The 27,952-nt window shown below is 39.9% G+C and overlaps 1 protein-coding gene across 3 annotated transcripts; it reads right to left on the bottom strand.

Annotated features, from left to right (window-relative positions):
- Nucleotides 1-27,545, bottom strand: LOC117516995 (putative monooxygenase p33MONOX). 3 transcript variants are annotated; one of them, XM_034177889.1, is made up of 9 exons: nt 26,231-26,278; nt 25,843-25,909; nt 23,641-23,816; nt 22,121-22,238; nt 20,580-20,707; nt 18,446-18,549; nt 18,148-18,323; nt 10,235-10,469; nt 1-303 (listed from the first exon to the last, which is right to left on the bottom strand). In XM_034177889.1, the coding sequence occupies exons 1-8, from the start codon at nt 26,270-26,272 to the stop codon at nt 10,258-10,260; spliced, it is 1,023 nt and encodes a 340-aa protein (XP_034033780.1). In that variant the 5' UTR covers nt 26,273-26,278; the 3' UTR covers nt 1-303; nt 10,235-10,257. The 3 variants fall into 3 exon arrangements, with proteins under 3 accessions (XP_034033780.1, XP_034033781.1, XP_034033782.1); XM_034177890.1 differs by lacking the exon at nt 26,231-26,278 and adding an exon at nt 27,390-27,545 and having other exon boundaries at nt 2-303; nt 22,121-22,240; nt 23,640-23,816; XM_034177891.1 differs by lacking the exon at nt 26,231-26,278 and adding an exon at nt 26,838-26,886 and having other exon boundaries at nt 2-303; nt 22,121-22,240; nt 23,640-23,816.
- Between the last annotated feature and the right edge of the window lie 407 nt (nt 27,546-27,952).

Genomic DNA, 27,952 nt, shown 5'->3' with positions numbered 1-27,952 from the left:
CAAAACAATACACAATAAACTAAACGGAACATTTCGGTAAGCAGGAGAACACACGCATCTCAATCATCGTGCTTTCAGAAGGGATAATACCAGACCAGGACGGCAGCTGGTCCGGGACCTTCAGAGTCTGGCTGCAGTGACGACGAACGTCACATTCTGCTTGACAAAAGTTGTCCGAGTCGGTCACCAGGCCTCTGCCTTACCCGCACTGCGGGGTTAAATCATTCTGAGCCTGCAGCATGAAATGATACACAAAGCTCAGATGATCAGTGTTTGACCTTTGAATACACACAAATCCACTGGGAGACTGCAGGCATCTTGAGGGAACCTGCACAGTTTGAGGAACAGGTGTCGTGCCTCCTCCTAGAAGCCAGAGGGCGTCAGCATGTTCATTTCTCTCAGCTTGAGCTTGTGTTGGCGTGCTCCCTGCCAGCGACTCTCTACTGTGGGAATCTCCATTTTGGGTGGGGCCATATTCTGATTATTAGGGTTTTCGGCCAACCTGGTAGCCTGGGACTTCATCACCTCCATGGGGGTTGGCTTCTGGGCACCGCGGTAAGCCTGCAGCGCAAAGCCTGTTGGGAAAAGAACACCAGAAATACTTGAAATATTGTTGCAAACAAACAATGAAGGACTTACAAAAGAAACATGTGGATACTCAGCAATATCAAAGTATTATATGACTGCGCTGTTTAAGATTTGCTAACAAGCTCACAAAAGCCGTAACGTAGCTTTGAATGGACGAATAAGACTGAAAACTGACAAGATCGATCAACTCTATTTTTGTATAACTACTAAAAGACAATTAATTACAAATCCTGAACATCTATTAACAGAAACCATCAAACAAAATATCACTTTACAAAATTATGACCAAACACAAAATGTCTTTTATTTTGGGCATTTAAATATCCCCCCCCACACACACACACACACTCAAATTCCAATGGTTGCATTTCCATTTACTTTAAATTAGTGTGTTTGCATTATTGGTGACATATGACTGTCATTTGATGATGATTTCTGGGACAAAGTATCATCCAACAGTTAATGTAACAGTTATTATTATTGTACTCCACTGCAGTTATATGGTCTGTGCTTTCCTGGCGATTTTTCCTGCAGTGGTTTACGTTTCCAGTGAAAGTAGCTGAAAGCAGAGGAGAATCGTGTTTTTGATAATGGAGGTGGTTATTTTATAAAAAATGGGAACTGAACAAGAAGGCAGACTGGTAGGGTTAAAAAAAAAACAAAAAAAACCTCAAACCACAGTATTGTGAATAAAACAATGCAAAATAAAGCTTTCACAAAGAGTGAGTCAGGTCCAAATGCAACTGCTGTAATTTTGCGTCTACACCAACAAAATAAAGTTGCAATCCAGATGCTTTTGTCATGTTGACTTTCAGCTTCAACTCAGGATTTTGTCTAAATCTGACCATTTCTATTCCTGTGCATTAATACAGACGTGCTGAAACCTGTGCATGTGGGCTGCACCAGTAAAACTGAGAATTCCCCTTCAGTTAGTGGAGAGAGCACACACACTGAACTTCCAACTATTACTTTTCGCTGATGACTTACCAAAGGTTGTGTCACAAAAAAAGATGGTCATCATCTCCATTTCAGACTGATCCATCCTGCTGGTGCACGGCTAAACTTCAACAATGCTAAACAGAACTTTTCTACAAAGTTTGCAGTGCTGAAGTGCAGCGAGATCAGTGTCGCTACGGAACAAATGCAATGAAGCAACAGAGTCGCAACATAGAGCCAGCTTTTAAATACCGATCAGTGTTTACTGACAGTCTGAAGGTTATTCATCCCCAAACACAATCAATCATTGGCCAATTTGAAGGTTGGTACCGGATAACAAAATAAATATTTCAACACAGCTCACGTGTGTGTGACATCTGGTTGATGCTGCAACTACAAACATTGTCAACGAGATACCCGCACCACTTTGACATTTTGCATCACCACTCTTAGCTTCATAGTGGAGTAGAGCGGAGAAGGATTTTCTTTCACCAAAGCAGATCAAATCCAGGCTTGCATCTCAGATGTACCTTCTGGCAAGTTGTAGCTAAATTTTCAGGTCTTCTTTTTCAGAAAATCGTCCTCTATACCACTTCATCATGAAGCTGTATAATTGAGGATACAAAATGCAAAATTTGCACTGTACACAATTTCTCCAATCACAGCCACATAAGCCTATAACGTCTTCTGGGTGTCTTGGTGGCTTCCCTCACTCTTCTCCTTGCACAGTCACTCACTTTTGGAGAACTGTCTACTCCACACAGATTTACTATAAAGTGCCATACTGTTTGAATTTCTTCTTAACTAATGTAAATAAAGTCCGAAACATATTCAGTGGCAGCTTTACCATCAGAGAGCCTCGTCCACAAACTACCACAAAAGATTCCAAGCTGTCATTGACGTTAAAGGGGCGTTAAAGCAACACACTGTATTAAGAACAGGGTAAACTTTTGATCAGGGTAATTTGGGTAGTTTGTGTTGTCATAATTTAAAAAGAGTAAATACAGTTGTTTGACAATAAATGGTTTCAGACAACCACTAACCATGAGTGAAAAAAAGGTTTTGTGTTATCATTCATATTCTCTGAGAAATGGCAAAAAAAACATACATATATACATACAGTGAGGAAAATAAGTATTTGAACACCCTGCGATTTTGCAAGTTCTCCCACTTAGAAATCATGGAGGGGTGTGGAATTTTCATCTTAGGTACATGTCCACTGTGAGAGACATAATCTAAAAAAAAAAAAAAAAAATCCGGAAATCACAATGTATGATTTATTAATCATTTATTTGTATGTTACTGCTGCAAATAAGTATTTCAACACCTGTGAAATTCAGTGTTATTATTTGGTACAGCAGCCTTTGTTTGCAATTACAGAAGTCAAATGTTTCCTGTAGTTTTTCACCAGGTTTTCACATACTGCAGCAGGGATTTTGGTCCACTCCTCCATTTTTTCTTTCAGGTTTGGAGTTTCAGCTCCCTCGAAAGATTTTCTATTGAGTTCAGGTCTGGAGACTGGCCAGACCACTCCAGGACCTTGAAATGCTTCTTTTGGAGCCCCTCCTTAGTTGCCCTGGCTGTGTGTTTGGGGTCATTGTCATGCTGGAAGATCCAGCCATGACCCATCTTCAGTGCTCTTACTGAGGGAAGGAGGTTTTTCTTAAAATCTCACGATACATGGCCCCATTCATTCTTCCCTTAACACAGATCAGTCATCCTGTCCCCTTTGCAGAAAAACAACCCCATGTGGTCTCATCTGACCACATGACCTTCTCCCATGCCTCCTCTGGATCATCCAGATGGTCACTGGTGAACTTCAAACGAGCCTGGACATGTGCTGGCTTGAACAGGAGGACCTTGCTGCCCTGCAGGATTTTAAACCATGACAGCATCATGTGTTACTAATGTAATCTTTGTGACTGTGGTCCCAGCTCTCTTCAGGTCATTGACCAGATCCTCCTGTGTAGTTTTGAGCTTTCTCAGAATCATCCTTACCCCACAAAGTGAGATCTTACATGGAATCCCAGACCGAGGGAGACTGACAGTCATCTTGTGTTTCTTCCACTTTCTAATAAATAATCATAACAGTTGTCGTCTTCTACCAAGCTGCTTGCCTGTTGTCCTGTAGTCCATCCCAGCCTTGTGCAGGTCTACAGTTTTGTCCCTGGTGTCCTTAGACAGCTCTTTGGTCTTGGCTATGGTGGACAGGTTGGAGTGTGATTGATTGAGTGTGTGAACAGGTGTCTTTTATACAGGTGACAAGTTCAAACAGGTGCAATTAATACAGGTAAAGAGTGCAGAATAAGAGGGCTTCTTAAAGAAACATTAACAGGTCTGTGTGAGCCAGAATTCTTGCTGGTTGGTAGGTGTTCAAATATTTATTTGCAGCAGTAACATACAAATAAATAAAAAAATCATACATTGTGATTTCCAGATTTTTTTTTTTTTAGATTATGTCTCTCACAGTGGACATGCACCTAAGATGAAAATTTCAGACCCCTCCATGATTTCTAAGTGGGAGAACTTGCAAAATCACAGGGTGTTCAAATTATTTTCCTCACTATATTTAGGATATATATATATACATACACTCAACAAAAATATAAACGCAACACTTTTGGTTTTGCTCCCATTTTGTATGAGATGAACTCAAAGATCTAAAACTTTTTCCACATACACAATATCACCATTTCCCTCAAATATTTTTCATAAACCAGTCTAAATCTGTGATAGTGAGCACTTCTCCTTTGCTGAGATAATCCATCCCACCTCACAGGTGTGCCATACCAAGATGCTGATTAGACACCATGATTAGTGCACAGGTGAGAAAAGTGACAGTAGCACACAGCTTTGTTCACAATCTCAACAAGACAACTTTGATGTGGACGCGGGACTTGAAACGGCTTCCAGCCATTTGTGTTAGCAATGCATGTTTACCAACTCATTGACTATGGACAGTCAAATGAAAGAACCGAGCAACACAAATGTTTTTACTTGTCTTTTGGTTGACAAGGTGTTCATGAGGTGTTCCTTTGTAATATTTTTTTAAATAAAAGTCTTTGGAACATTTAAATGTATTGTAGCAATCGCCAGGCCGGTTGCTATTGTAAGACTGTGAACTGTTATGCCGCAGTGCATCATGGGAGTACAGGGTTTTGAGAGTTTTAAGTGTTGTTAATGTGTTTCATGTTAGTTTAATAGTGTGGTTAGTGTTACTGATTTATTGTGTTCAATACAACCCCTGGCAAAAATTATGGAATCACCGGCCTCAGAGGATGTTCATTCAGTTGTTTAATTTTGTAGAAAAAAAGCAGATCACAGACATGACACAAAACTAAAGTCATTTCAAATGGTAACTTTCTGGCTTTAAGAAACACTATAAGAAATCAAGAAAAAAAGATTGTGGCAGTCAGTAACGGTTACTTTTTTAGACCAAGCAGAGGAAAAAAACATGGAATCACTCAGTTCTGAGGAAAAAATTATGGAATCACCCTGTAAATTTTCATCCCCCAAATTAACACCTGCATCAAATCAGATCTGCTCATTGACATTGACCCTGTGCCATGACATTGACCCTATGTGTCTTTTTGCAAGGAATGTTTTTGCAGTTTTTTTTCTATGGCAAGATGCATTATCATCTTGAAAAATGATTTCATCATCCCCAAACATCCTTTCAATTGTCCAAAATATCAACATAAACTTGTGCATTTATTGATGATGTAATGACAGCCATCTCCCCAGTGCCTTTACCTGACATGCAGCCCCATATCATCAATGACTGTGGAAATTTACATGTTCTCTTCAGGCAGTCATCTTTATAAATCTCATTGGAAAGGCACCAAACAAAAGTTCCAGCATCATCACCTTGCCCAATGCAGATTCGAGATTCATCACTGAATATGACTTTCATCCAGTCATTCCCAGTCCACAATTGCTTTTCCTTAGCCCATTGTAACCTTGTTTTTTCTGTCTAGGTGTTAATGATGCCTTTCGTTTAGCTTTTCTGTATGTAAATCCCATTTCCTTTAGGCGGTTTCTTACGGTTCGGTCACAGACGTTGACTCCAGTTTCCTCCCATTCGTTCCTCGTTTATTTTGTTGTACATTTTCGATTTTTGAGACATATTGCTTTAAGTTTTCTGTCTTGACGCTTTGATGTCTTCCTTGGTCTACCAGTATGTTTGCCTTTAACAACCTTCCCATGTTGTTTGTATTTTGTCCAGAGTTTAGACACAGCTGACTGTGAACAACCAACATCTTTGCAACATTGCGTGATGATTTACCCTCTTTTAAGAGTTTGATAATCCTCTCCTTTGTTTCAATTGGCATCTCTCGTGTTGGAGCCATGATTCATGTCAGTCCACTTGGTGCAACAGCTCTCCAAGGTGTGATCACTCCTTTTTAGATGCAGACTAACGAGCAGATCTGATATGATGCAGGTGTTAGTTTTGGGGATGAAAATTTACAGGGTGATTCCATAATTTTTTCCTCAGAATTGAGTGATTCCATATTTTTTTTCCTCTGCTTGGTCTAAAAAAGTAACCATTACTGACTGCCACAATCTTTTTTTCTTGATTTCTTATAGTGTTTCTTAAAGCCAGAAAGTTGCCATTTGAAATGACTTTAGTTTTGTGTCATGTCTGTGATCTGCTTTTTTTCTACAAAATTAAACAACTGAATGAACATCCTCCGAGGCCGGTGATTCCATAATTTTTGCCAGGGGTTGTAGTTCAGTTGGGTTAGTCAAGTGCCACCATAAGTGAAAAGTGTATTGTATTTGATGCTTTCCGCCATTTTCTGTGTTGTTGGGGTTGCAAATAACACGGCACCTCCTTGCGACAGAGTGCAGAAAAGCTCAGAGCGTCTCGTTCTTCCACACCACTCGCCACAGTATTCTTTAATTCCTTCCCTTCCATATAGTTTTGTTGAAACAATGCATTATAATCTCAAAATAAAGATGGAGTAGTTAATTAAATTACAAGAAAAGACATTACTTATATTAAGATATTGTTTTAACTATTGAATAATAATGTTTATTATGTTATTTGTTATATGTTTACGTATGTTTAACTTAAAATTGTTATTTTATACACCAATGAGAAATCATTTATGTGAACTAATGATTTTGAGTAACAACTACTACTGTGATTTGTTAATACAACTTAACCTGATTAGTTTTAGCTTGTGTAAAAACTAAAGCGGTTTAAGGCAACGGGTTTCCACGCAATTTTCTAGTAAACTCAACTAATTCAGGTTAAGAGTGTTGAGCAACTTTTCTCACGAATCATTTGTTGATTAAAAAGTCAATAACTGACTATCATCACTGTAACAGCTTCAGCTTCAGGCTAACTCGTATTATTCAGCACCTGCAGGTGGTTACCTCTCTCTGGTCCAAGGTTGACTTTTGGACAAGTGGACGCGGGGCAAACATGCGTCACTGTTCAACCACACCTCCTGCTCCTCCTGCTGCCATTTCTCCTTCTGCTATGTCCACACTGCTGTTGGAGGAGCTGACATTGACCTCAGAACCTGTTTTGCTGAAACAGCTCCTACACAAACAGTGGTGGCGACACAGAGTGAGGTTACTGACTGATAGCATCAACTCCATGCCAGGTCAGCCTCTGAGACACGAGCTGGGCCACAGGAGCAGAGCAGATGTTACTCTGTACCTGTGCTGTTGTTTCACCTCCACAGCATGATGCTGTCACCACCATGCTCCACTGTAGGGATGGTGCCTGACTTCCTCCAAACATGACACCTGACATTCACACCAAAGAGTTCTATCTTTGTCTCATCAGACCAAAGAATTTTGTTTCTCCTGGTCTGAGAGTCCTTCAGGTGCGTTTTGGCAAACTCCAGGTGGGCTGCCATGTGCCTTTTACTAAGGAGCGGCTTCCGTCTGGCCACTCTACCATACAGGCTTGATAGATTGCTGCAGAGATGGTTGTCCTTCTTGAAGGTTCTCCTCTCTCCAGAGGAATGCTGGAGCTTTAACAGAGTGACCATCGAGTTCTTGGTCACCTCCCTGACTGATGTCCTTCTCCACAGATCACTCAGCTTAGGCAGGCAGTTCTCGGAAGAGTCCTGGTGGATCAGAACGTCTTCCATATTTGGATGGTGGAGGCCACTGTGCTCACTGGAGCCTTCAAAGCAGCAGAAATGTTTCTGTACCCTTCCCCAGATTTGTGCCTTGAGACAATCATTTGACTTCATGCTTGGTTTGTGCACCGACATGCACTGTCAGCTGTGGGACCTTCGATGTAGACAGGTATGTGTCTTTTCAAATCATGTCCAATCGACTGAATTTACCCCAAATGGACTCCAATTAAGCTGTAGAAACATCTCAAGGATGATCAGGATGCACCTGAGCTCAATTTTGAGCTTCATGGCAAAGGCTGTGAATACTTATGTACATGTGATTTCTTAGTTTATTTTTAACAAATTTGCAAACTTGTTTCACATTGCCATTATGGGGTATTGTGTGTAGAATTTGAGGAAAAAAATGATTTCATCCATTTTGGAATAAGGCTGTAACATAAAAAAAAGTGGAAAAACTGAAGCAGTACGACTTTCCGGATGCACTGTATTCCAGAGAAAGCCAAAACCTCACATTTACTTTTCAACCATTCAGATTTGAGATTATCAACTGAGAACACTGCATTTATTTTACGATAAAATGAATCCTCAGAAATACAACTTGCTTAATAACTAGGCACACTTTAGTAACACTAACAGCAGGGGTGGTGGCCAAGTTAATGCGCTTGGTTTCAGTGCACTTCAGTGCAGAAGGTTCCGGGTTCAAATCCCACCCCTGCCACATTTCTCCATGTAATGTGGAGTTGCGTCAGGAAGGGCATCCAGCGTAAAACTTGTGCCAATTCAACATGCAGATCCACTTTGGATTTGCTGTGGCGACCCCAAGTGCAAACAAGGGAGCAGCCGAAGGGACTTACTTTTTACTTTAGTAACACTAACCTGTGGAATAGTATCCAGTGACTTAATCCAGTCTCTTCGATTCTGGCGTTCAGCGTAAACGCCAACATGTGGGTGGACAAAGCACTGATGACTGTCGAGATCTAACATCTTCAATAATGAACAGACTTGTTTTGTGATGAGAACATTAACATTTATTACACACTTTCAAATAATACTATGAATGAGAAACTACACACTTTATATTATATTGTGGATTAAACCTGACAAATTCAAAACATAATTCAGTCAATCCGGACTACAGTCATGAGAATACAAAGATCTCTGTGAGATGCTTGAATGAGGAAGAGATTTAACGCCTCAGATACATGTGAAACCAAAAACATGAAGCGGGTCATCTGTGTGATATCTCTTATAGTACAACAGCACAGGACCTTTAGACAGGGATTTAATCACAAATAGACTCTTTTTATTCATTCATAAAAGTGCAATATTATAAATCAAACACGCTGTTCTTCGTTTCTCTAGAGAACTTGCATCATAGCGCTCAAGACGTTTGAAGGAACCGTACAAATAAAGTTATTTACTATAAAGTAATGCTGTGAATGGATACAAAAAAACAAGCCTCATAAGAATTTACGCACAAAATAAGATTAAAGTAGCGTACAGTTTAAGAAATTCTGACAATTCTGTTTGATTATACTCATAAATAATCTACTGTAACGCACATGCACCCCCAGGAGACGCCATATCGTTGCAGAAACATTCTGTTTACCGCATTTTCTTCTTTTGATAACAAGTAATCGTTTAGTTTATCATTTCACACAGTATGTTTCAGCCAACCTGCACACAGCAACTGTTTCATACTTAAGTGATGTGAAAATAAAACAGATTTCCATCATATAAACAATATCTGACTGGCGGGAAAACCAGAAACAACATTTCTTACACACAGACGACTGTTGTAACATTTTCCTATTTTCAACTGCACCATTTCAATGTAACAACCAAAGATCATTCAAAAAATTAAAATAATAAAAAAGTGTGTGTGTGTGTGTGTGGGGGGGGGGGGGGGGGCGCTCAAATTTACACATGGCAAGTAGTGCCTCCAAATCCTAGTTGTCAGCGCTGTTGCACGGTTTTGCTGGTAAACAAACGTTTGAGTCACCTGCTGTTACTACTTAAATTATTCCGAAAGAACATTTCATAAAAGGTCCCCCCCACCCCCTTTTCCCCACATAGACATGGGAGGAGGGGGATGTTTCTTAGTTTTCTTCATTACATATAAATAGTTCAACACAACAGAATAACAAAAACAGTACAAAATAAACTAATCAGAACAGTTCAGTAAGCAAGAGAACACACACGTCTCAATCATACCTGAGACAAAAAAACAAAACAAAACAAAAAACAAACTACAATTTAGTCATTTTAACCAACAGCAGATGAATGTGACATTTCTGTCTTAGCCTATTGACTGAAATGTCCAAACTAACCAAAAACAAACAAAATACACAGTGACGTGATGGACAACCGACACTAAAGCAAAGATTTCTTCTCACGCAGTCTCACAAAGCATTTTTTTTCCTCTTGATCTGGATCGAGTTGAGTGTCTGAGGTGGGTGAGTTGGGATAAAGTGCTTTCAGAAGGGATAATACCAGACCAGGACGGCAGCTGGTCCAGGACCTTCAGAGTCTGGCTGCATTAACAACGAACGTCACGTTCTGCTTGACAAAAGCTGTCCGAGTCGGTCACCAGGCCTCTGCCTTACCTTAGGAACAGGTGTCATGCCTCCTCCTAGAAGCCAGAGGGCGTCAGCATGTTCATTTCTCTCGGCTTGAGCTTGTGTTGGCGTGCTCCCTGCCGGCGACTCTCCACTGTAGGAATCTCCATTTTAGGCGGGGCCATATTCTGATTATTAGGGTTTTCGGCGAACCTGGTAGCCTGGGACTTCATCACCTCCATGGGGGTTGGCTTCTGGGCACCGCGGTAAGCCTGCAGCGCAAAGCCTGTTGGAAAAAGAACACCAGAAATACTTGAAATACTGTTGCAAACAAACAATGAAGGACTTACAAAAGAAACATGTGGATACTCAGCAATATCAAAGTATTATATGACTGCGCTGTTTAAGATTTGCTAACAAGCTCACAAAAGCCGTAACGTAGCTTTGAATGGACGAATAAGACTGAAAACTGACAAGATCGATCAACTCTATTTTTGTATAACTACTAAAAGACAATTAATTACAAATCCTGAACATCTATTAACAGAAACCATCAAACAAAATATCACTTTACAGAATTATGACCAAACACAAAATGTCTTATTTTGGGCATTTAAATATCCATTTAAATAGCAATACACCCTTTTCGCGGACGGGTAATATTTTTCATACCACCCGAGTAATCAGCCAATCCGGACAGCGGAGCGGCGCCACGACGAAGAGGCGCGGTCACAGGAACTGTGAAATACTGGTGAGTCACTATTAATAATTTCTTACGTGTCCAACCTCGTAGGTTGATCGTTAAAATTAAATTCGTTAGCTCTAAAAGCCATCATAATTATTTATAGGAAAACATTCTATTTTTTTTTTTCTACTAAGGTTTGAACTTTGAGTGTTTACACAGGAGAGAAAAGTGAGAAAATGTTAATGCCTGTTTGAGAAAAGTGTATAAAGTGTGTAGTGAGGGGTTTTACAGCCTTAAAACATATATAATAATTCTAAAAAATAACGCTGACTACTTCGCGGATTTCGCCTATCGCAGGTTATTTTAGAACGTAACTCCCGCGATAAATGAGGGACCACTGTATATGATAAAATCGTTATCAAGTTGTTCACCAATGAATATGGCTTTTTACACCCTTCAGAAAACCATACAACATTTATCATTTACAGGTATATAATAAAATCGTTATCAAGTTGTTTTACCAATGAATGTTTTTTTTTTTTTTTTTTTTTTTTTTTTACACCCTTCAGAAAACCACACAACATTTATCATTTATAGGTATATGATAAAATCGTTATCAAGTTGTTTTACCAATGAATATGGTTTTTTTACACCCTTCAGAAAACCATACAACATTTATAGGTATATAATAAAATCGTTATCAAGTTGTTTTACCAATGAATATGGTTTTTTACACCCTTCAGAAAACCATACATTTATCATTTATAGGTATATGATAAAATCGTTATCAAGTTGTTTTGCCAATGAATATGTTTTGTTTTTTTTTTGTTTTTTTTTTAACACCCTTCAGAAAACCACACAACATTTATCATTTATAGGTATATGATAAAACCGTTAAAGTTGTTTTACCAATGAATATGTTTTTTTCACCCTTCAGAAAACCATACAACATTTATCATTTATAGGTATATGATAAAATCGTTATCAAGTTGTTTTGCCAATGAATGTTTTTTTTTTTTACACCCTTCAGAAAACCATACAACATTTATCATTTATAGGTATATGATAAAATCGTTATCATATATATGATATTATTGGTAGAGTTTCTCCAACATTAATATCGCACTTTGAGTGTGTGGACAGGTGTCTTTTATACAGGTAATGAGTTCAAACAGGTGCAATTAATACAGGCAAAGAGTGCAGAATAGGAGGGCTTCTTAAAGAAAAACTAACAGGTCTGTGAGAGACAGAATTCCTGCTGGTTGGTAGGTGATCAAATACTTATTTCATGCAATAAAATGCTAATTATTTAAAAATCATACAGTCATTTTCTGATTTTTTTTTTTTTTAGATTCTGTCTCTCACAGCTGAAGTGTACCTATGATAAAACTTACAGACCTCTCCATTCTTTGTAGTTGGGAAAACTTGCAAAATCGACAGTGGATCAAATACTTGTTTGCATCTCTTAGTGCACATTTTACTACTGTGAATTATTCAGTGTTTAGTGTATATTTATACATGCCATACAGAGAGTGCAGCTCGAACCCAAGTCAAATTCCTTGTATTCCGTGGATACTTGGCGAATAAAAGCTATTCTGATTCTGAAAATTACTGATGGCAAACTAAAAAACTGATTTGGAATGTTTGTATGACTTAGCAACACCCAAGTTCCAAAGTAATATTCTGGAGTTCATATAAAAAGAAAGATATCAGATGGTGTGCAAAATAGGGTCTCAATATGTCATGAAATGTTTCAAAACAAATGCTTTGAATTGTTCCACTTGATTTGCACCGTGTGGTGATAAGAGTGAATGAACTACAATCGCATGTGCAGGGTGAAGACACACACCGGCACGTACGCAACTGGTTACTTATTGACTCTGAAAATGGATGGACTGTGAGTAATACTGTAAGCACATCTTGTTACATTTCAACTCTACTGTGGTGATGTACAGAGGCAACAAAACAAGACAAGCACAATCTGAGTTTTCTGACGTCTGCCAAGAGTTGACGAGGACTCAAAATAAAAGATACGCGATTCACATCGTGACCTGGATCCGGATTACACAACAAAATGCAATGTTGCAATCTCATATTTAAGTGACATGGTGAAACAAAACAGTGTCTTCCTGATCTTGGTTTTACATCGTGATGTTGTGTCTGTGAAGTAGTTTTGACATAATCCTTAAAAGTCTACAAAGTGAAATCCTGACCCAGGGTCCAGATCCAGATCACTTCCAAAATTTAATGGAGTCTTCCAAGACCTAACACCAATGTGTAGTGAAAATCTATGAAGTAGTTTTGACATAATCCTTAAAATCTCACAAAGTGAAGCGTACAAATTGAAATCCTGATCCAGAATCCAGATCTGGATCACCTCCAACATTCAGTGGAGTCTTCCATGTCCTAATATCTATCTGTGGTGCAAATTTGGTGAGAATCCGTGAAGTAGTTTTGATGTAATCCGTCAGAGCCTATATAAAGTGAAATCTTGATCCAGAATCCGGATCACCTCCAAAATTTAATGGGTTCTTTCATGGACTAATATCTAAGTGGTGAAAATCTGTGCACTAGTTTTGATGTAATCCTGCTAACAGACAGACAAATAAATAAACTCCAATGATTTTATTACGTCCTTGGTGTATGTAAAAAACAAAAATTCTCACTGTCACTTTTGAACTAGACTACATTAGAGGTGTTGAAAAGAAAACAGATTTAAATCACAACGGTGATTCTCCTCCTTAAACATTCAAAATGTAAAAAAAAAAATTTTTTCTTTTTTTAAAATAACGCTGTCTCCATTTTGTTTGTTTCTCCTCACTGCCATTCAGTGAGTTGCTTCTGTCCCCGTTGACGGCTGTTTGCAGGAGGCGGAGTCTGTGTGCGCACAGACTGTGAAGGAGCACTTAGAGTGGACAGCATACAACAGCAAACCAGCCTGCATCACTCCATCCAGAAACATTGGGGGGGGGGGGGGGGGGGGGGGGGGGGGGGGAGAGAATCAATGGAATTTGCTTACTTACAGTTTTCTTCCAAACTAGAAACCTAAAAGCCAAAGCGTACCGATCCACATTGGTGTTGAATTGGCCTATTCCAGCAGACTGCACTGCATCCAAGTTTAGACAGACAACATGACCAATTTATTACAAAAGGTGCCATTTTATAAGGACTGGTGTAAGATTTCACAGATGGAATATTTGTAGAATAGATGCTGCCTATGGTTATTTTTAATCTGTACAAAGTGATGATTTATTTTAACATGCCGCAATTTGCGCAAAAATCAAACTTAAAACTGACGAAATATTGAAGGCGGTCTGACACGACACCTTATTTATTAACATCTCATTTACCACAGACACCAGGAGATCCTGGCTGCACATAATGAAATTATCTCATGATCCACAAAGAAAAAAAAAGTTAAAGTTACTCAGTTCTCCGTGTGGACAGGAGATGCCGCGCTCATCAATATTTGTGTGTAACACCTTCAGGAAAAAAAAAAAAGTATTTACGGTACGTATTTAATTAAAAGTTAAAAAAAAAAATCTTTCAGTCTAACATCTTTCTGTGTAAATATGTCATGTTACCACGTGGAGACCTGCAGCTTATAGACAAGTGCGGCCTATTTATGTACAATTTTTTTGTTCTTTTTAAAATTGGTGGGTGAGGCTTATATTCAGGTGTGCTCTATATAGTCCGGAAATTACGGTACGCACATTTACTCTGTCTCACGGTGTTAAAGTGTCTGATGCAGCTCTCTGCTGCTCACAGAGTAAAGTTACTGTATGTCAATTTTTGAACACAGCAGCAAATGCTATAGCCATCCAACATTAATGTGGTTTTAACATTTTAAATGTTATTTATGACCAATATATAACATCAAATGACATGAAAAATAAAATAATGAGATATGAAATTTGCATCATATTTAACTGGGGCTGAAATGATTACTCAAGGAACTCGAATAATTTGATAGCAAAAAAATGTTCGAGGCCAAGTTCTTTGCCTCAGCTAAATTCCTATCACCAAAGTGTTGCATAATAAATTATTGCCCTGAAAAACAGAGGGAACACCCTAAATTTGAAAGCTTGCATGATGGTGTAGCACCATTGTTTGGGGAGAGCCTTGTACTATTAATATTGTTGTTTAAAAATGCAAAAGTACTTTTTATCCAATTACTCAATTAATCAACAGAATACATACATCTTCAATCGCTGATCTGGGATCGGCTCACTTGGATCGATAGAATGTTCGATTTGAAAAAATATTGGATAGCTACAACCGTATATTTAACACAAGTTGTGGCTCTTTATATATATATATATATATATATATATATATATATATATATATATATATATATATATATATATATATATATATATATATATATATATATATATAAATAACAATCACAAATCTCAGTTTATTTTATTCTACTTCATTTCAAAAGACCTGCGCCCCTACATTGTTGTGGAAAAGGAATACCTTTATTCATAGATTAGCTTTTGTTTACATTCAGCTTTTTCAAATATAAAACTACAGATCCTTAGACACATTTCGCTTTAATGCCATAATTCACCACACCACTGTTATTAGCACACTGCAGCACAGCTGACATTAGCAGCTCTACGTACTAAATAAATGCAGAATCAAAAATCGATTTCTGAATCAAAAATAGGTTTTGAATCGAACCGTGAAATACTGAAAGATTAAAACCCTTAGACTGCGTGAGTAAATGATTCTTTGAGGATTCAGCTCCAAACACATTAAATAATACACTAGCTCCATGATATGATACATAATCACAGCATCGTTCACACTAATAATATGGAAATCTGTGGTAAATTTTTAAATCTAAAACAGTTTCTATTTGTCAGTTTCTATTTGCATATTTTATAAATCATTCATGATTCTTCTGAGCAGGGGTGGTGGCCAAGTGGTTAATGCGCTTGGTTTCAGTTCGGAAGGTTCTGGGTTCAAATCCCACCCCTGCCACATTTCTCCATGTAATGTGGAGTTGCGTCAGGAAGGGCATCCGGCGTAAAACCTGTGCCAAATCAACATGCAGATCCACCTTGGATTTGCTGTGGCGACCCCGAGTGCAAACAAGGGAGAAGCAGAAGGGACTTACTATTCATGATTCTTCTGCACAGCATTATTTCGTCCATGCAGTAGTAGACTTTTCTTGTTTTCCTGATTCTGGCAATCAGATTGTATAACCCCGCCCCCTTTTGCAAGATAAATAGACAACAAAAATATAAACGCAACACTTTTGGTTTTGCTCCCATTTTGTATGAGATGAACTCAAAGATCTAAAACTTTTTCCACATACACAATATCATCATTTCCCTCAAATATTGTTCACAAACCAGTCTAAATCTGTGATAGTGAGCACTTCTCCTTTGCTGAGATAATCCATCCCACCTCACAGGTGTGCCATATCAAGATGCTGATTAGTGCACAGCTGTGCCTTAGACTGTCCACAATAAAAGGCCACTCTGAAAGGTGCAGTTTTATCACACAGCACAATGCCACAGATGTCGCAAGACTTGAGGGAGCGTGCAATTGGTATGCTGACAGCAGGAATGTCAACCAGAGCTGTTGCTCGTGTATTGAATGTTCATTTCTCTACCATAAGCTGTCTCCAAAGGCGTTTCAGAGAATTTGGCAGTACATCCAACCAGCCTCACAACCGCAGATCACGTGTAACCACACCAGCCCAGGACCTCCACATCCAGCATGTTCACCTCCAAGATTGTCTGAGACCAGCCACTCGGACAGCTGCTGAAACAATCGGTTTGCATAACCAAAGAATTTCTGCACAAACTGTCAGAAACCGTCTCAGGGAAGCTCATCTGCATCCTCGTCGTCCTCATCGGGGTCTCGACCTGACTCCAGTTCGTCGTTGTAACCGACTTGAGTGGGCAAATGCTCACATTTGCTGGCATTTGGCACGTTGGAGAGGTGTTCTCTTCACGGATGAATCCCGGTTCACACTGTTCAGGGCAGATGGCAGACAGCGTGTGTGGCGTCGTGTGGGTGAGTGGTTTTCTGATGTCAATGTTGTGGATCGAGTGGCCCATGGTGGCGGTGGGGTTATGGTATGGGCAGGCGTCTGTTATGGATGAAGAACACAGGTGCATTTTATTAATGGCATTTTGAATGCACAGAGATACCGTGACGAGATCCTGAGGCCCATTGTTGTGCCATACATCCAAGAACATCACCTCATGTTGCAGCAGGATAATGCACGGCCCCATGTTGCAAGGATCTGTACACAATTCTTGGAAGCTGAAAATGTCCCAGTTCTTGCATGGCCGGCATCCTCACCGGACATGTCGCCCATTGAGCATGTTTGGGATGCTCTGGACCGGCGTATACGACAGCGTGTACCAGTTCCTGCCAATATCCAGCAACTTTGCACAGCCATTGAAGAGGAGTGGACCAACATTCCACAGGCCACAATTGACAACCTGATCAACTCTATGCAAAGGAGATGTGTTGCACTGCATGAGGCAAATGGTGGTCACACCAGATACTGACTGGTATCCCCCCCCAATAAAACAAAACTGCACCTTTCAGAGTGGCCTTTTATTGTGGGCAGTCTAAGGCACACCTGTGCACTAATCATGGTGTCTAATCAGCATCTTGATATGGCACACCTGTGAGGTGGGATGGATTATCTCAGCAAAGGAGAAGTGCTCACTATCACAGATTTAGACTGGTTTGTGAACAATATTTGAGGGAAATGGTGATATTGTGTATGTGGAAAAAGTTTTAGATCTTTGAGTTCATCTCATATAAAATGGGAGCAAAACCAAAAGTGTTGCGTTTATATTTTTGTTGAGTATACATAATGATCAGCGATTTCTGTTATGCAGAGCTATGTGCAATACTGTCAAACCTCTTGTGCAAATGTCTTTCCATCATTCTGCATAAACATGTACTCATTGTTAAAAAAAAAAAAAAAAAGTTTACTGCTTCGGCACTCTGGCAAAATTATTTCCTTTGGGACTAATAAAATTTTTCTTATCACGATACTCAATTAAAAAAATATCATCAATATCAATACGTCAATACAGGCCCCACGATACGATTATACAATTCTCACGATACACGATGTATGGTTCCACCCCAACATGCTGTAAGCGTTGAGGAGCTTTTCTGACAATTCATTTGTTGATTAAAAAGCAAATAACTGACTATCGTCACTGTAATAGCTTCAACTTCAGGCTAATTTGTGTTATTTGGCACCTGACAGTGAGTTGATGGTGGTTACCTGCAGATGCTGAGTCTGGTCCAAGGTCGGAGGTTGACTTTTGGACAAGTGGACACGGGCCAAACACGCTCCACCGTTCAACCACACCTCCTGCTGCTGTTTCTCCTCCTGCTATGTCCACACTGCTGTTGGAGGAGCCGAGGCTGACCTCAGAACCCGTTTTGCTGAACCAGCTCCTACGCAAACAGAGTGGTGGTGAAACAGAGCGAGGTTACTGACTGATAGCACCAACGCCATGCCAGGTCAGCCTCTGAGACACGAGTTGGGCCACAGGAGCAGAGCGGACGTTACTCTGTACCTGTGCTGTTGTTTAGGAGAGCTGTGTGGAGTGCTGGAAGGAGTAGATTGTGCCGAGGAGCTTTGTCGCTCTTCTCTGGCCTCCATGCTCTGAATCTGCAGCTTCTGAAAAGCAACAATCAAAGATGCTTTGGATTCCTTTTGAAATGTTACACTGAAAGGATGACCTGTCATTTTTTTTTTTTTTACTGTGATTTGACAAACAGTCATGTGGATCATAAACATAGAAATACATTTACTGAGCACAGAACAGATTTTGTTTGCTCAGAGAGAAAAGTGCATCATGTGAGCCAGTGATTACACTTTTGGAATGGCTGCATCTACTGCCAAACTTAATTAAACACTAGCAGAGGTACCCAGCTTCACCAGGGTGAAAGATAAATAAGCCAATAAGTGGACAATACACATTTAACGGGCTAATTTTGCGGAACCTCAAGATAAACCAAGTTCTCAAAGAATCAATTTAGCCTACAGTAAATTAACAGTAGCAGTCAGACAGTAACAGTAGCAGTCAGACGGTGCTTGTTTATCTTAGATTATTTTTCTATGGACCGTAGTTACCATGTTTTGAGTACTTTTCCTTGCCAGAGTCTAAAATCGCCACACTGAAGCCCTGATTAAAATGGTGTGCTTAACTTCTTTCTACACCCGGTAGTTCCCAAAGTATTAGCATTCCAACCAACCAACAAACTCTGCCCTTTTATGTAGATTTATTTATTCATCTTTATCAGGAAAAAGTTCTGTACATGTTCACTGCAGACGTTAAGATAATTATAGAAGTTGCTAAATTTCTGTCATTTACATTTTGAAAAAAGAAACCATGTTTTACAGTCATAGCACGGCCCAATTAAGGATCTGTCATTAGTCAGCAGTTGTATGAAGCATTTTGGAAGGATATATATATATATATATATACACATATATATATATACATACATATACATACATACATATACACACACACACACACACACACACACACACCCACCCGAGGCCTTTATGCCATATGACTGAAATCCAGTGATGCCGGTAACGCGTTACTCTAATCTGACCACTTTTTTTTAGTAACGAGTAATCTAACGCGTTAATCTTTCCAAATCAGTAATCAGATTAAAGTTACTTCTCCATGTCACTGTGCGTTACTATTATTTTTCATTGTGGGTCGATAACAGCATTAAACTTGGTCCGTGGGCAGGAGGTCGGGGTTCGACTGAACTGCCCACTTTAAGCGAGCTGTGAGCTTTTCATCCGCGGTTTTTTGCGGCTGCTCGACTCGTCCTCACCTCTTAAAGCGTGGTGATCAGCACACCTGCACTGAACTTTACAAAGACATTTTTATACTTTTTTTCCTCCTTTATTTAGAATTCTGAGCTGAGCCGCTCTGTATCTGGTCGTTAAAAACAGCTGATCCTCCGCGACGCGTCAACAACTAACACTATTTTCCACTCAAATGCACCTAAACTCTCTTTCTGAGGACCACATGATGTGAAAACGCAATAAAACTTTCTTACCTGTAAATCTGGTCATGTTTTCTGCATAAATAAATGTTATCCATTCTTTGTGCTCAAACGCCAAAGCAGGGGCGAATCTAGATGGAATGGGGGCGTGGGGCAAGGATGTGCCCCCTCCCCCACAACACCCCTAGAATGAAGGTGCAATTTTGAAGCCGTTTTTTACTACAACTAATATTGCTTAAAATAATAATAATTTCGACAAGTAAAATGTTTAGAGAGAATTTAAATGTTAGAAAAATGTTAGAATTTAATAGTTACCTTTATAAACAATGTAGGCTCGAAATTGCAAGTTTTACTGTTACAGTGCTGTCAACAGTTAAATATGAGGTCAAGAAAGACGTCTTTATTTTACTTTTTATAAAACAAGTATTTATTTTCATTGAAGTCAAGAAAGGGTGACTATAAAGTGAGTTTTGGCAAAACAGGTATCATTGTCATGTTGAGGTGGCAGAGGGTTGTTGTCGGCAGCTGGGAAAAGTAACTAAAAAAGTAACTAGTAATCTAACTTAGTTACTTTTACAATTGAGTAATCAGTAAAGTAACTAAGTTACTTTTTCAAAGTAACTGCGGCAACACTGCTGAAATCATACATAAACAGTAATGGATCAAAGTGTAAATTACCTGGAAGGAATCGGGCATGCGATGGTGGTGGCGCGTCTCCTCGGCGGTGAGGCCTTTGTGGGGCGTGTAGCTGGTGTCTGTCAGTCCCGCCCTCTGCTCAAAGTTATGCATACTATCCTGAGTATGCTCTGAGAAAATGAAAAACATCATAATTAATGTTCTCTCTCTCTCTGTCTCTCTCTCTCTACATAACAGGTAGTCATTGTGCTCGTGTGTGCTAAACATTATCGGTGCACAGCAGAGAAAACACTTTTCCAACAATCTGTCATTGCTTTACTCTTATGACGTGCTTCCCTTGTGTTTTCTGATGCGCATCACTTATTTTAGCACGCACAAGCACCATGAGTACCAGTTATGTGCATATATATATATATATATTCAGAAAAGTTATATTGGACTCGGCTACACCTCGTCCAATATAACTTTTCTTCATCCAATATTTCTCTCTGTTGGACTCCTTACCATCCATTATTTGTATAATACGAGGTCTGTTAGTAAAGTATTGTACCTTTTTATTTTTGCAAAAACCTGATGCATTTGAATCACGTGTGCCTGCATGAGCAAACCTTGAACCTTCGTGCGCATGCGTGAACATTTTCACGCCTGTCGATTGCGTCATTTTCTGGTCAGCAGCCTTTGTGTGGGACGTGTGCAGTGCGCTCGGCGGATTTTCATTGCAAGGAAAATGACCGAACGACTTTAGCGCTACTGCATCAAGTTTTGCCAGAAACTGGGCGACAGCCAGGTGGAAACCATTTGGAAGATTCAGGCGGCTTTCGGTGACGATCCTCTGGGCATCACACAGATTAAGGAGCAGTACAACCGGTTTAAAGATGTCCGCACAACGGTGGAGAGCGAGCCACGCTCCGGTCAGCCATCAATATACAGAAATGACCAGATCATTTCCAAAGTGAACGCTGTGGTGATGCAGAACCGTCGTGTGACTGTCCGAGAAATTGCGGAACAGGTGGACATCAGCACTTTTTCGGCACATTCCACTGTCACAGAAGATTTGACCATGAAAAGAGTGGCGGTGAAATTCGTGCTGCTGCTGACGGCGGAGCAAAAGCACCTTCGTGTTGAAGTCTCACAGGACATGCTGTGACATGCCCACCTCTTCCACAATTTCTTGGATAGTCACACGACTGAAAAGCCACCGAAAGCCGTCTGAATCTTCTGAATGGTGTCCACCTGGCTGTCGCCCAGTTTCTGGCAAAATTTGATGCGGTAGCGCTGCTCCAGTCGTTCCGTCAGTTTCCTTGCAATGAAAATCTGCCGGGAGCACAACACACAACCTCACACAAAGGCTGCTTGGCAGCAACTGACGCAATCGACAGGCGTGAAAAAGTTCACGCATGCACACGAAGGTTCAAGGTTGGCTCACGTGATTCAAATCCATCAGGGTTTTGCAACTTTCTAACAGACCTCGTGTGTGAGATATATATATATATATATATATATATATATATATATATATATATATATATGAACTTTTGTTTATTTAAAAAAAAAAAAAAAAAAGACAATATTACATATCGTACTGGTGATGAGATAGTTCACAATGACTGACGATGCCTTTGTTTTCACTACTCCCGTTGACCTGGAGGGGACACTGTCCACCACTGCAGACTGACTCGCTGCACCGCTCTGCTCCTCCTCCTACAGTAAAGACGACACTGCAATCACCACCATGATATTTTGTCACACACATACAAGTAAACAGCATTAGGTGTTCCAGAAGGTTCCCAGATCCGATCGTCTGGAGCAGAGTACAAAAAGATTGCAAGCAGAGCTTCAACAAGCATAAATACATTTTTTTTTTATAACAGAGACCTGGTCTGGATTTAAGAACGAGGGCATGCACACACATCACTGTCTAATGCACCATTACTCATTGAGAGGCAGACAGGAAAAGAGCAGAATCAGACTATGCCTGGTGTAGTGACAGCATTAATTATTGTAGTGAAAATGCACAGGATCACATGTGGAGATGGTGTTAATCAAAGACCTGATCCAGAGCGGACACACTTCATTTTATCACCCCCCCACCTCCCCACTCACACAGTCAGTCATCCTGGGACTGTGATGCACGGGTCCATTCACTTCTGAATGCCCTCTCAGTGCTTTTCTAACAGAAAAAAAAAAACCTCTACATGCACATGGGGCCTTACAAAAGAATTACTTCAGAAATAATCATATTGGTCTTTGGGTAATGTTTGACTAATATGCACATTAGCAGCTGCAGCACTTAGCAGCTTATTGATGCTGCTAATTCATTCAACACAAAAGAAAAAACAAATCCACAAATCCACTACACCAGCCGTGTGGAGGCATCTGTAATATTTGCTGGGACGTCTCTAGGGGAAGTACAACTGCTGTCAGATGAGGAGCTCAACAAATTTCTGTTGCAATTTTTCACTGGACTAAGAAAAGCAGATGGCAATGTACATTTTCAGTTCTGTCTTGTGCAATTTTAAACTGGACTAAAAGTCCCTTCGGCTGCTCCCTTGTTTGCACTCGGGGTCGCCACAGCAAATCCAAGGTGGATCTGCATGTTGAATTCGTGTTGGAGTGTTTGGAACCTTTTGATGTCAAAGGACACCAAAACGCAAGTCTCGTTACATTGTTGAATGGAACATTTCATCTTTTACCGCATGAAATATTCTTACCACTGAACTCATGAACATTCATTATTTGTATAATATGTATTGTTATCGGGATATAAGATTTCTGTCATATCACCCAGGCTTACTGCACACTGAATATGAGGTTATTATGTGGCCTAGACTGTGTCCCTGCACCCTCAACAAGGAATGCCTTCCAATGACGCAAAAAACAAAACAAAAAAAAAAAACAAGAATGGAGGTGAAGAAAACGTACCACATAACCCTGTTGCACAGCTTTTTAGAATTTAAATGACAAGCTGATTCTTAGTTTTGATTTGTTGTCACAATCATATGCAAACATGTGAAACTGCAAGCAGGTGAGGACTATTTACAGGCACTGTAAGAAAGGTGATGAAATCATAGCGGTTAGGTGGTGTGTGCTCTCTTTACGTCACCTCAGCAAGGTGCGCAAACTTTCTGTCCGGTATGACTGGTCGCCTCCACAGGTTGTTGATGCTGATGTCATGAGGGGGTGTGGACATGGGGGCCTCCAGGTTATCATCATAGCTGAGGGCACGTCTGGTCATCCCAACGGGAAGCTTCAGCCCGCCCATCCCAGATCCTTCTATGGCTGAGGACGCAAACAAAGCACAGAGCTCCGGTAAGCTCTGGGGAACAGCAGTGTGAAAAGACAGATGAGATTCTTGGCTTGATGTCATGTTTGACTCAGACAAAATTATCCTGCTATCAACAGAAAAAAAACATTAGCCTACATTCCCCTGTAAAAAAGAAAAGAAACTGAACAAAACCTACAAAGCCTGAGTTTATCAAAGATTTGGATTTTTCTGAAAATGAAAGATGAGCAAGCGTCAGCTGTGGTCATTCACCAGTTAACTGCAGATACAGGAGGCCTAAACCACGGTGCTGTATCCTCCAGTGACAGCAAGCAATCCCATGCTACATAAACATCCATAAGTATTTGGACAGTGACTTACCTCCACCCACCCCTCCCTTTGAAGTTTTGCTTCTCTATGTTGCCATAATTGTGCTTAACAGTGACCATCCACTTTTTTTAAGGGCTCCAGAAGTAAAAATCCCATTCTAATCCATTATTTGTTCCGCAAATCTGATTGGGTTATCATGTGAGATTTCAGACCATAAAATATCCCGTGTTGACGGTGGCAAAATATTTGACCATTTCACATTTGATGTATTACTCCACACCCTGACCGCGTTGCTATGCAGGTGTCAATAATGGCGCTGTCAGTGGATAGCGAGACAAACTGCATCTGCATCAGCGCTTTACAAATAATGCCTGACATTCACCCCGATGTGAGGGTGCTGCCATACAAGACGCTCACTACACACAGGGAGCAATAGCAGATTAAAGACCTTGCCCAAGGGCCCTTAGTGATTTTCCAGTCAGGCTGGGATTTGAACCGAGGATCTTCTGGTCTTAAGCCCAACGCCTTAACCACTAGACCATCACCTCCCCGGAATGGATTCTGATAAAGTTGACAAGATGGAGAAATCTGTGAGTCTGCGCGCAGAATTTCCAGTTTGGCATGAAGATGACGTTGCTACGGTAAGCTTTGACAAGCTGACCACACCCTTTCACAACAATTTGGAAAGTGGCCAGGTGGAGAGGCATCTTGTCTTGGTCAAATTATTTACAGAAAAATAAACGGTGCAAACGATGGAATTGGATTAGAATTGGAATAACCCCCTTGTGTCTGATAATTTGCAGATGTTAATGTTGGATTACGGTCACAAATATCTGTTTAAACCTCAATGTGCAACTGTAAAATCCAGCATTAACATCCGCAAATCATCAGACACAACAAGGTTATTCCTTAACTCATTTTCTCCATCAACATTTCAGAAAATAACATTTTAAGTCGTGAATGAAGCCACTCAGCTACAAGATTTATCATGACTATAAAAAAAGATTTGGATCAAAAAAAAAAAAAAAAAGAGAGAGAAAAAAGACGGGGGGGGGGCACAAGACTGTGTACATGGTTACATTTAAGTGAACAGGACCTACTCATCCCATAATGTTTGTAAATCCAACTTTTTCGTTCTTCTTTTCAAATGTTTTCTTATCTTTTTCATTATCTTAGCATTTATACGGTTAATAATAGTAATAATATTAATCGTGTTTATTGCTGCTCGAAGGTTGGACATTTTAACATGGCGTTCTATGAGAACCTGCTCCCTTCTGGGGCCAGCCTCAACACGGTGGTTTTAAGCTATAAATAAACTATGCACCCACAGAATGCATACCCCTGCTAAGGTAAAGCACTTCCAGCTCTAGAGCTACAGGGAATACACAAAATTTTTAACACAGCGTTAAAATGCATTAAAATGGTAAATGCAGGCTATAAACAACAGCATTTGAGAGACTGGATACCATCTCCAAGGAAAAAGGCTTAAAACCTGTTAATTACAGGGCATATAAAGGTTATAAAATATAAGAGCACTCTCTTCTGCAAAAAAAAAAAAAAAAAAAGCCAGTCAAATATTTGTAATGATTCTCTTATTTATTAAACACCCGGGAGAAGCCGAGTCCCCCTGCTAGTGTGTGTTTTTTAATCTATCCCCCAGCCCCAGTGTTTCCATCACAGCATCTGTTTGACTTCTTTTACAAAAATACTCACCTGGCAAATCACCAGAGCTGGACATGATTCCAAAGTGACAATGAACCAAGACCAACCAGAACAGGAACTGCAACAAGAAACACAACATTCATCTTTCTTTCACAGCTCAAAAGCAGAAGAGTGGAGGTTTCTCCATCCAAATTTCTTTGCAACAGCAATACCGTATTTTCCAGACTGTAAGTCACACTAGAGTATGTCAGCGTATTTGTTTATTATTTATTTTATGTGTTGCTACTGTACAGCACTTGATTTATTGTATAAGCATATGTATTTATTTATAAAGCATTTCCATTCAAATTTGTTTTTGTAAACTTATCACACTGTCTTCTTTGTCTTTCGGCTGTTCCCGTTAGGGGTCGCCACAGCAGATCAATCGTTTCCATCTCACCCTGTCCTCTGTATCTTCCTCTGTCACACCAACCACCTGCATGTCCTCCTTCAACACATCCATAAACTTATCACACTGTGATGCTCAGAAAAGAGTGAATGCAGGTAAATTCAATATAATCTATATATGACATTTAGTAGGCATTCAGGGTTGACTTTCACGCACATCCAATGAGGGTGTACTGAGCTATGCAACACCCCAAACCAGACTTTCTGTTTGACTGACTTAAGTGCTCCCTATGCTTTTGCACCTTCACTATCCCATATGAATCTAACAATGTGCCTATTAATGCAATTCTATTCCTTTTTCTAGTGTGACATCCAGTAACATTTTTTTCTTACAATGTCCAATTTTGGCTGTCAATTTTTATTCATTTATTTTTTTAAGGAACCTTGAATTTTGAGATTTTTCTCACTACCCATTTAAAAAAACAATAACAAAAATCCGTTCAGGCCAGACTGAGTCATATATCACCCACCGCCTGAATCTTAAAGAAGTTGCCTCTAAAAGAAACTAGATGTCATGAATCCAGTTCTCGAATGACTAGGGAAAAGGGTAAAAGAACAGGGAGAAGATTTTCAATCATAAATCTTTGCTAAAATCTGACCTGCTGAGTGATGACGTCATCGCCGGCCTATGGTGGCTGTCAGAGGTAACTACAGTTTAAAAAAGAAGTTTGACTTAACTTATATAAATCACAGAACTGAAGACATTTGAACCTTCAAAATAAGACCTTGGCAAATAATTTTCACTTTGTGATGCGACTAAATCTGTTCACATCTACAGTCAAAACTCCCTCCGATATTTTGGCATTTTAAAACACACCCGATTCTGCAGACTCACTCACTTCCACGGTCTCAGGCTTGGATTCGAATACAAGACGACTTAAAAATACGGTTTCTGTAAAACAACTACCAATTAAAGTGTAACCGAAACAAACAATACCTGCGACACAATCGTGGGATAACTGAAGTATTGTTTTAGCCCTGGCTGAAAGCTTCCTGTAAGGCTCGCACTGTTAAAATTGCTTATTCTTGAAAGCAGTTTGGCAGGAAGCGGCACAAAATGTCGACATCAGAAAGGAGGAACAACAACGTCCATCAAATGGCAAACAACCAACCTCTGTTCTGTCATCCAAACCTGCCTTCTTTTCTCTTACCTGATGACTGCTTCACAACAACGACGACGACGACAAAAACATCCGTGACGCTCCAACATCGACAGAACAACACGAAAAAATTTTGAACAATTTTTGAAAAGCAGCCATCCCTCTTACAGAGATGGAGATGCTGCTTCTTCTTTGCAAACATGGGCTCCGGACTGTGTGCACAGTGAGTGCACTACCGCCTCCACGTGGACTGGAGAGTTGACAACTGAACATGCATACATACGTTCATTCGTTCTATTATAATATATCCAAGGTTGGGTAGGATTACTTTGAAAGAATACATGTGGATTACATGTATGTATGTACATACATTTGGATTACTTGTCAATCAATCAATCAATCAATTTTATTTATATAGCGCCAAATCACAACAAACAGTTGCCCCAAGGCGCTTTATATTGTAAGGCAAAGCCATACAATAATTACATAAAAACCCCAACGGTCAAAACGACCCCCTGTGAGCAAGCACTTGGCGACAGTGGGAAGGAAAAACTCCCTTTTAACAGTACTCTAGCTGCAGCATTTTGAATTAACTGAAGGCTTTTCAGGGAACT

This window comes from Thalassophryne amazonica, chromosome 9, assembly GCF_902500255.1.
Source record: "Thalassophryne amazonica chromosome 9, fThaAma1.1, whole genome shotgun sequence".
Lineage (NCBI taxonomy): Eukaryota > Metazoa > Chordata > Actinopteri > Batrachoidiformes > Batrachoididae > Thalassophryne > Thalassophryne amazonica.
This window is presented reverse-complemented; position numbering and strand designations above follow the sequence as displayed.

Excerpts from the sequence above, each read along its gene's own strand:
- LOC117516995 (XM_034177889.1), bottom strand. The coding sequence starts at position 26,272 with ATGCAGGTGGTTGGTGTGACAGAGGAAGATACAGAGGACAGG. Across the intron at positions 18,550-20,579 it reads GCATGCCCGATTCCTTCCAG|AAGCTGCAGATTCAGAGCAT; the intron begins GTAATTTACACT and ends GTTGCTTTTCAG. Across the intron at positions 18,324-18,445 it reads TCTCCTAAACAACAGCACAG|GAGCTGGTTCAGCAAAACGG; the intron begins GTACAGAGTAAC and ends CTGTTTGCGTAG.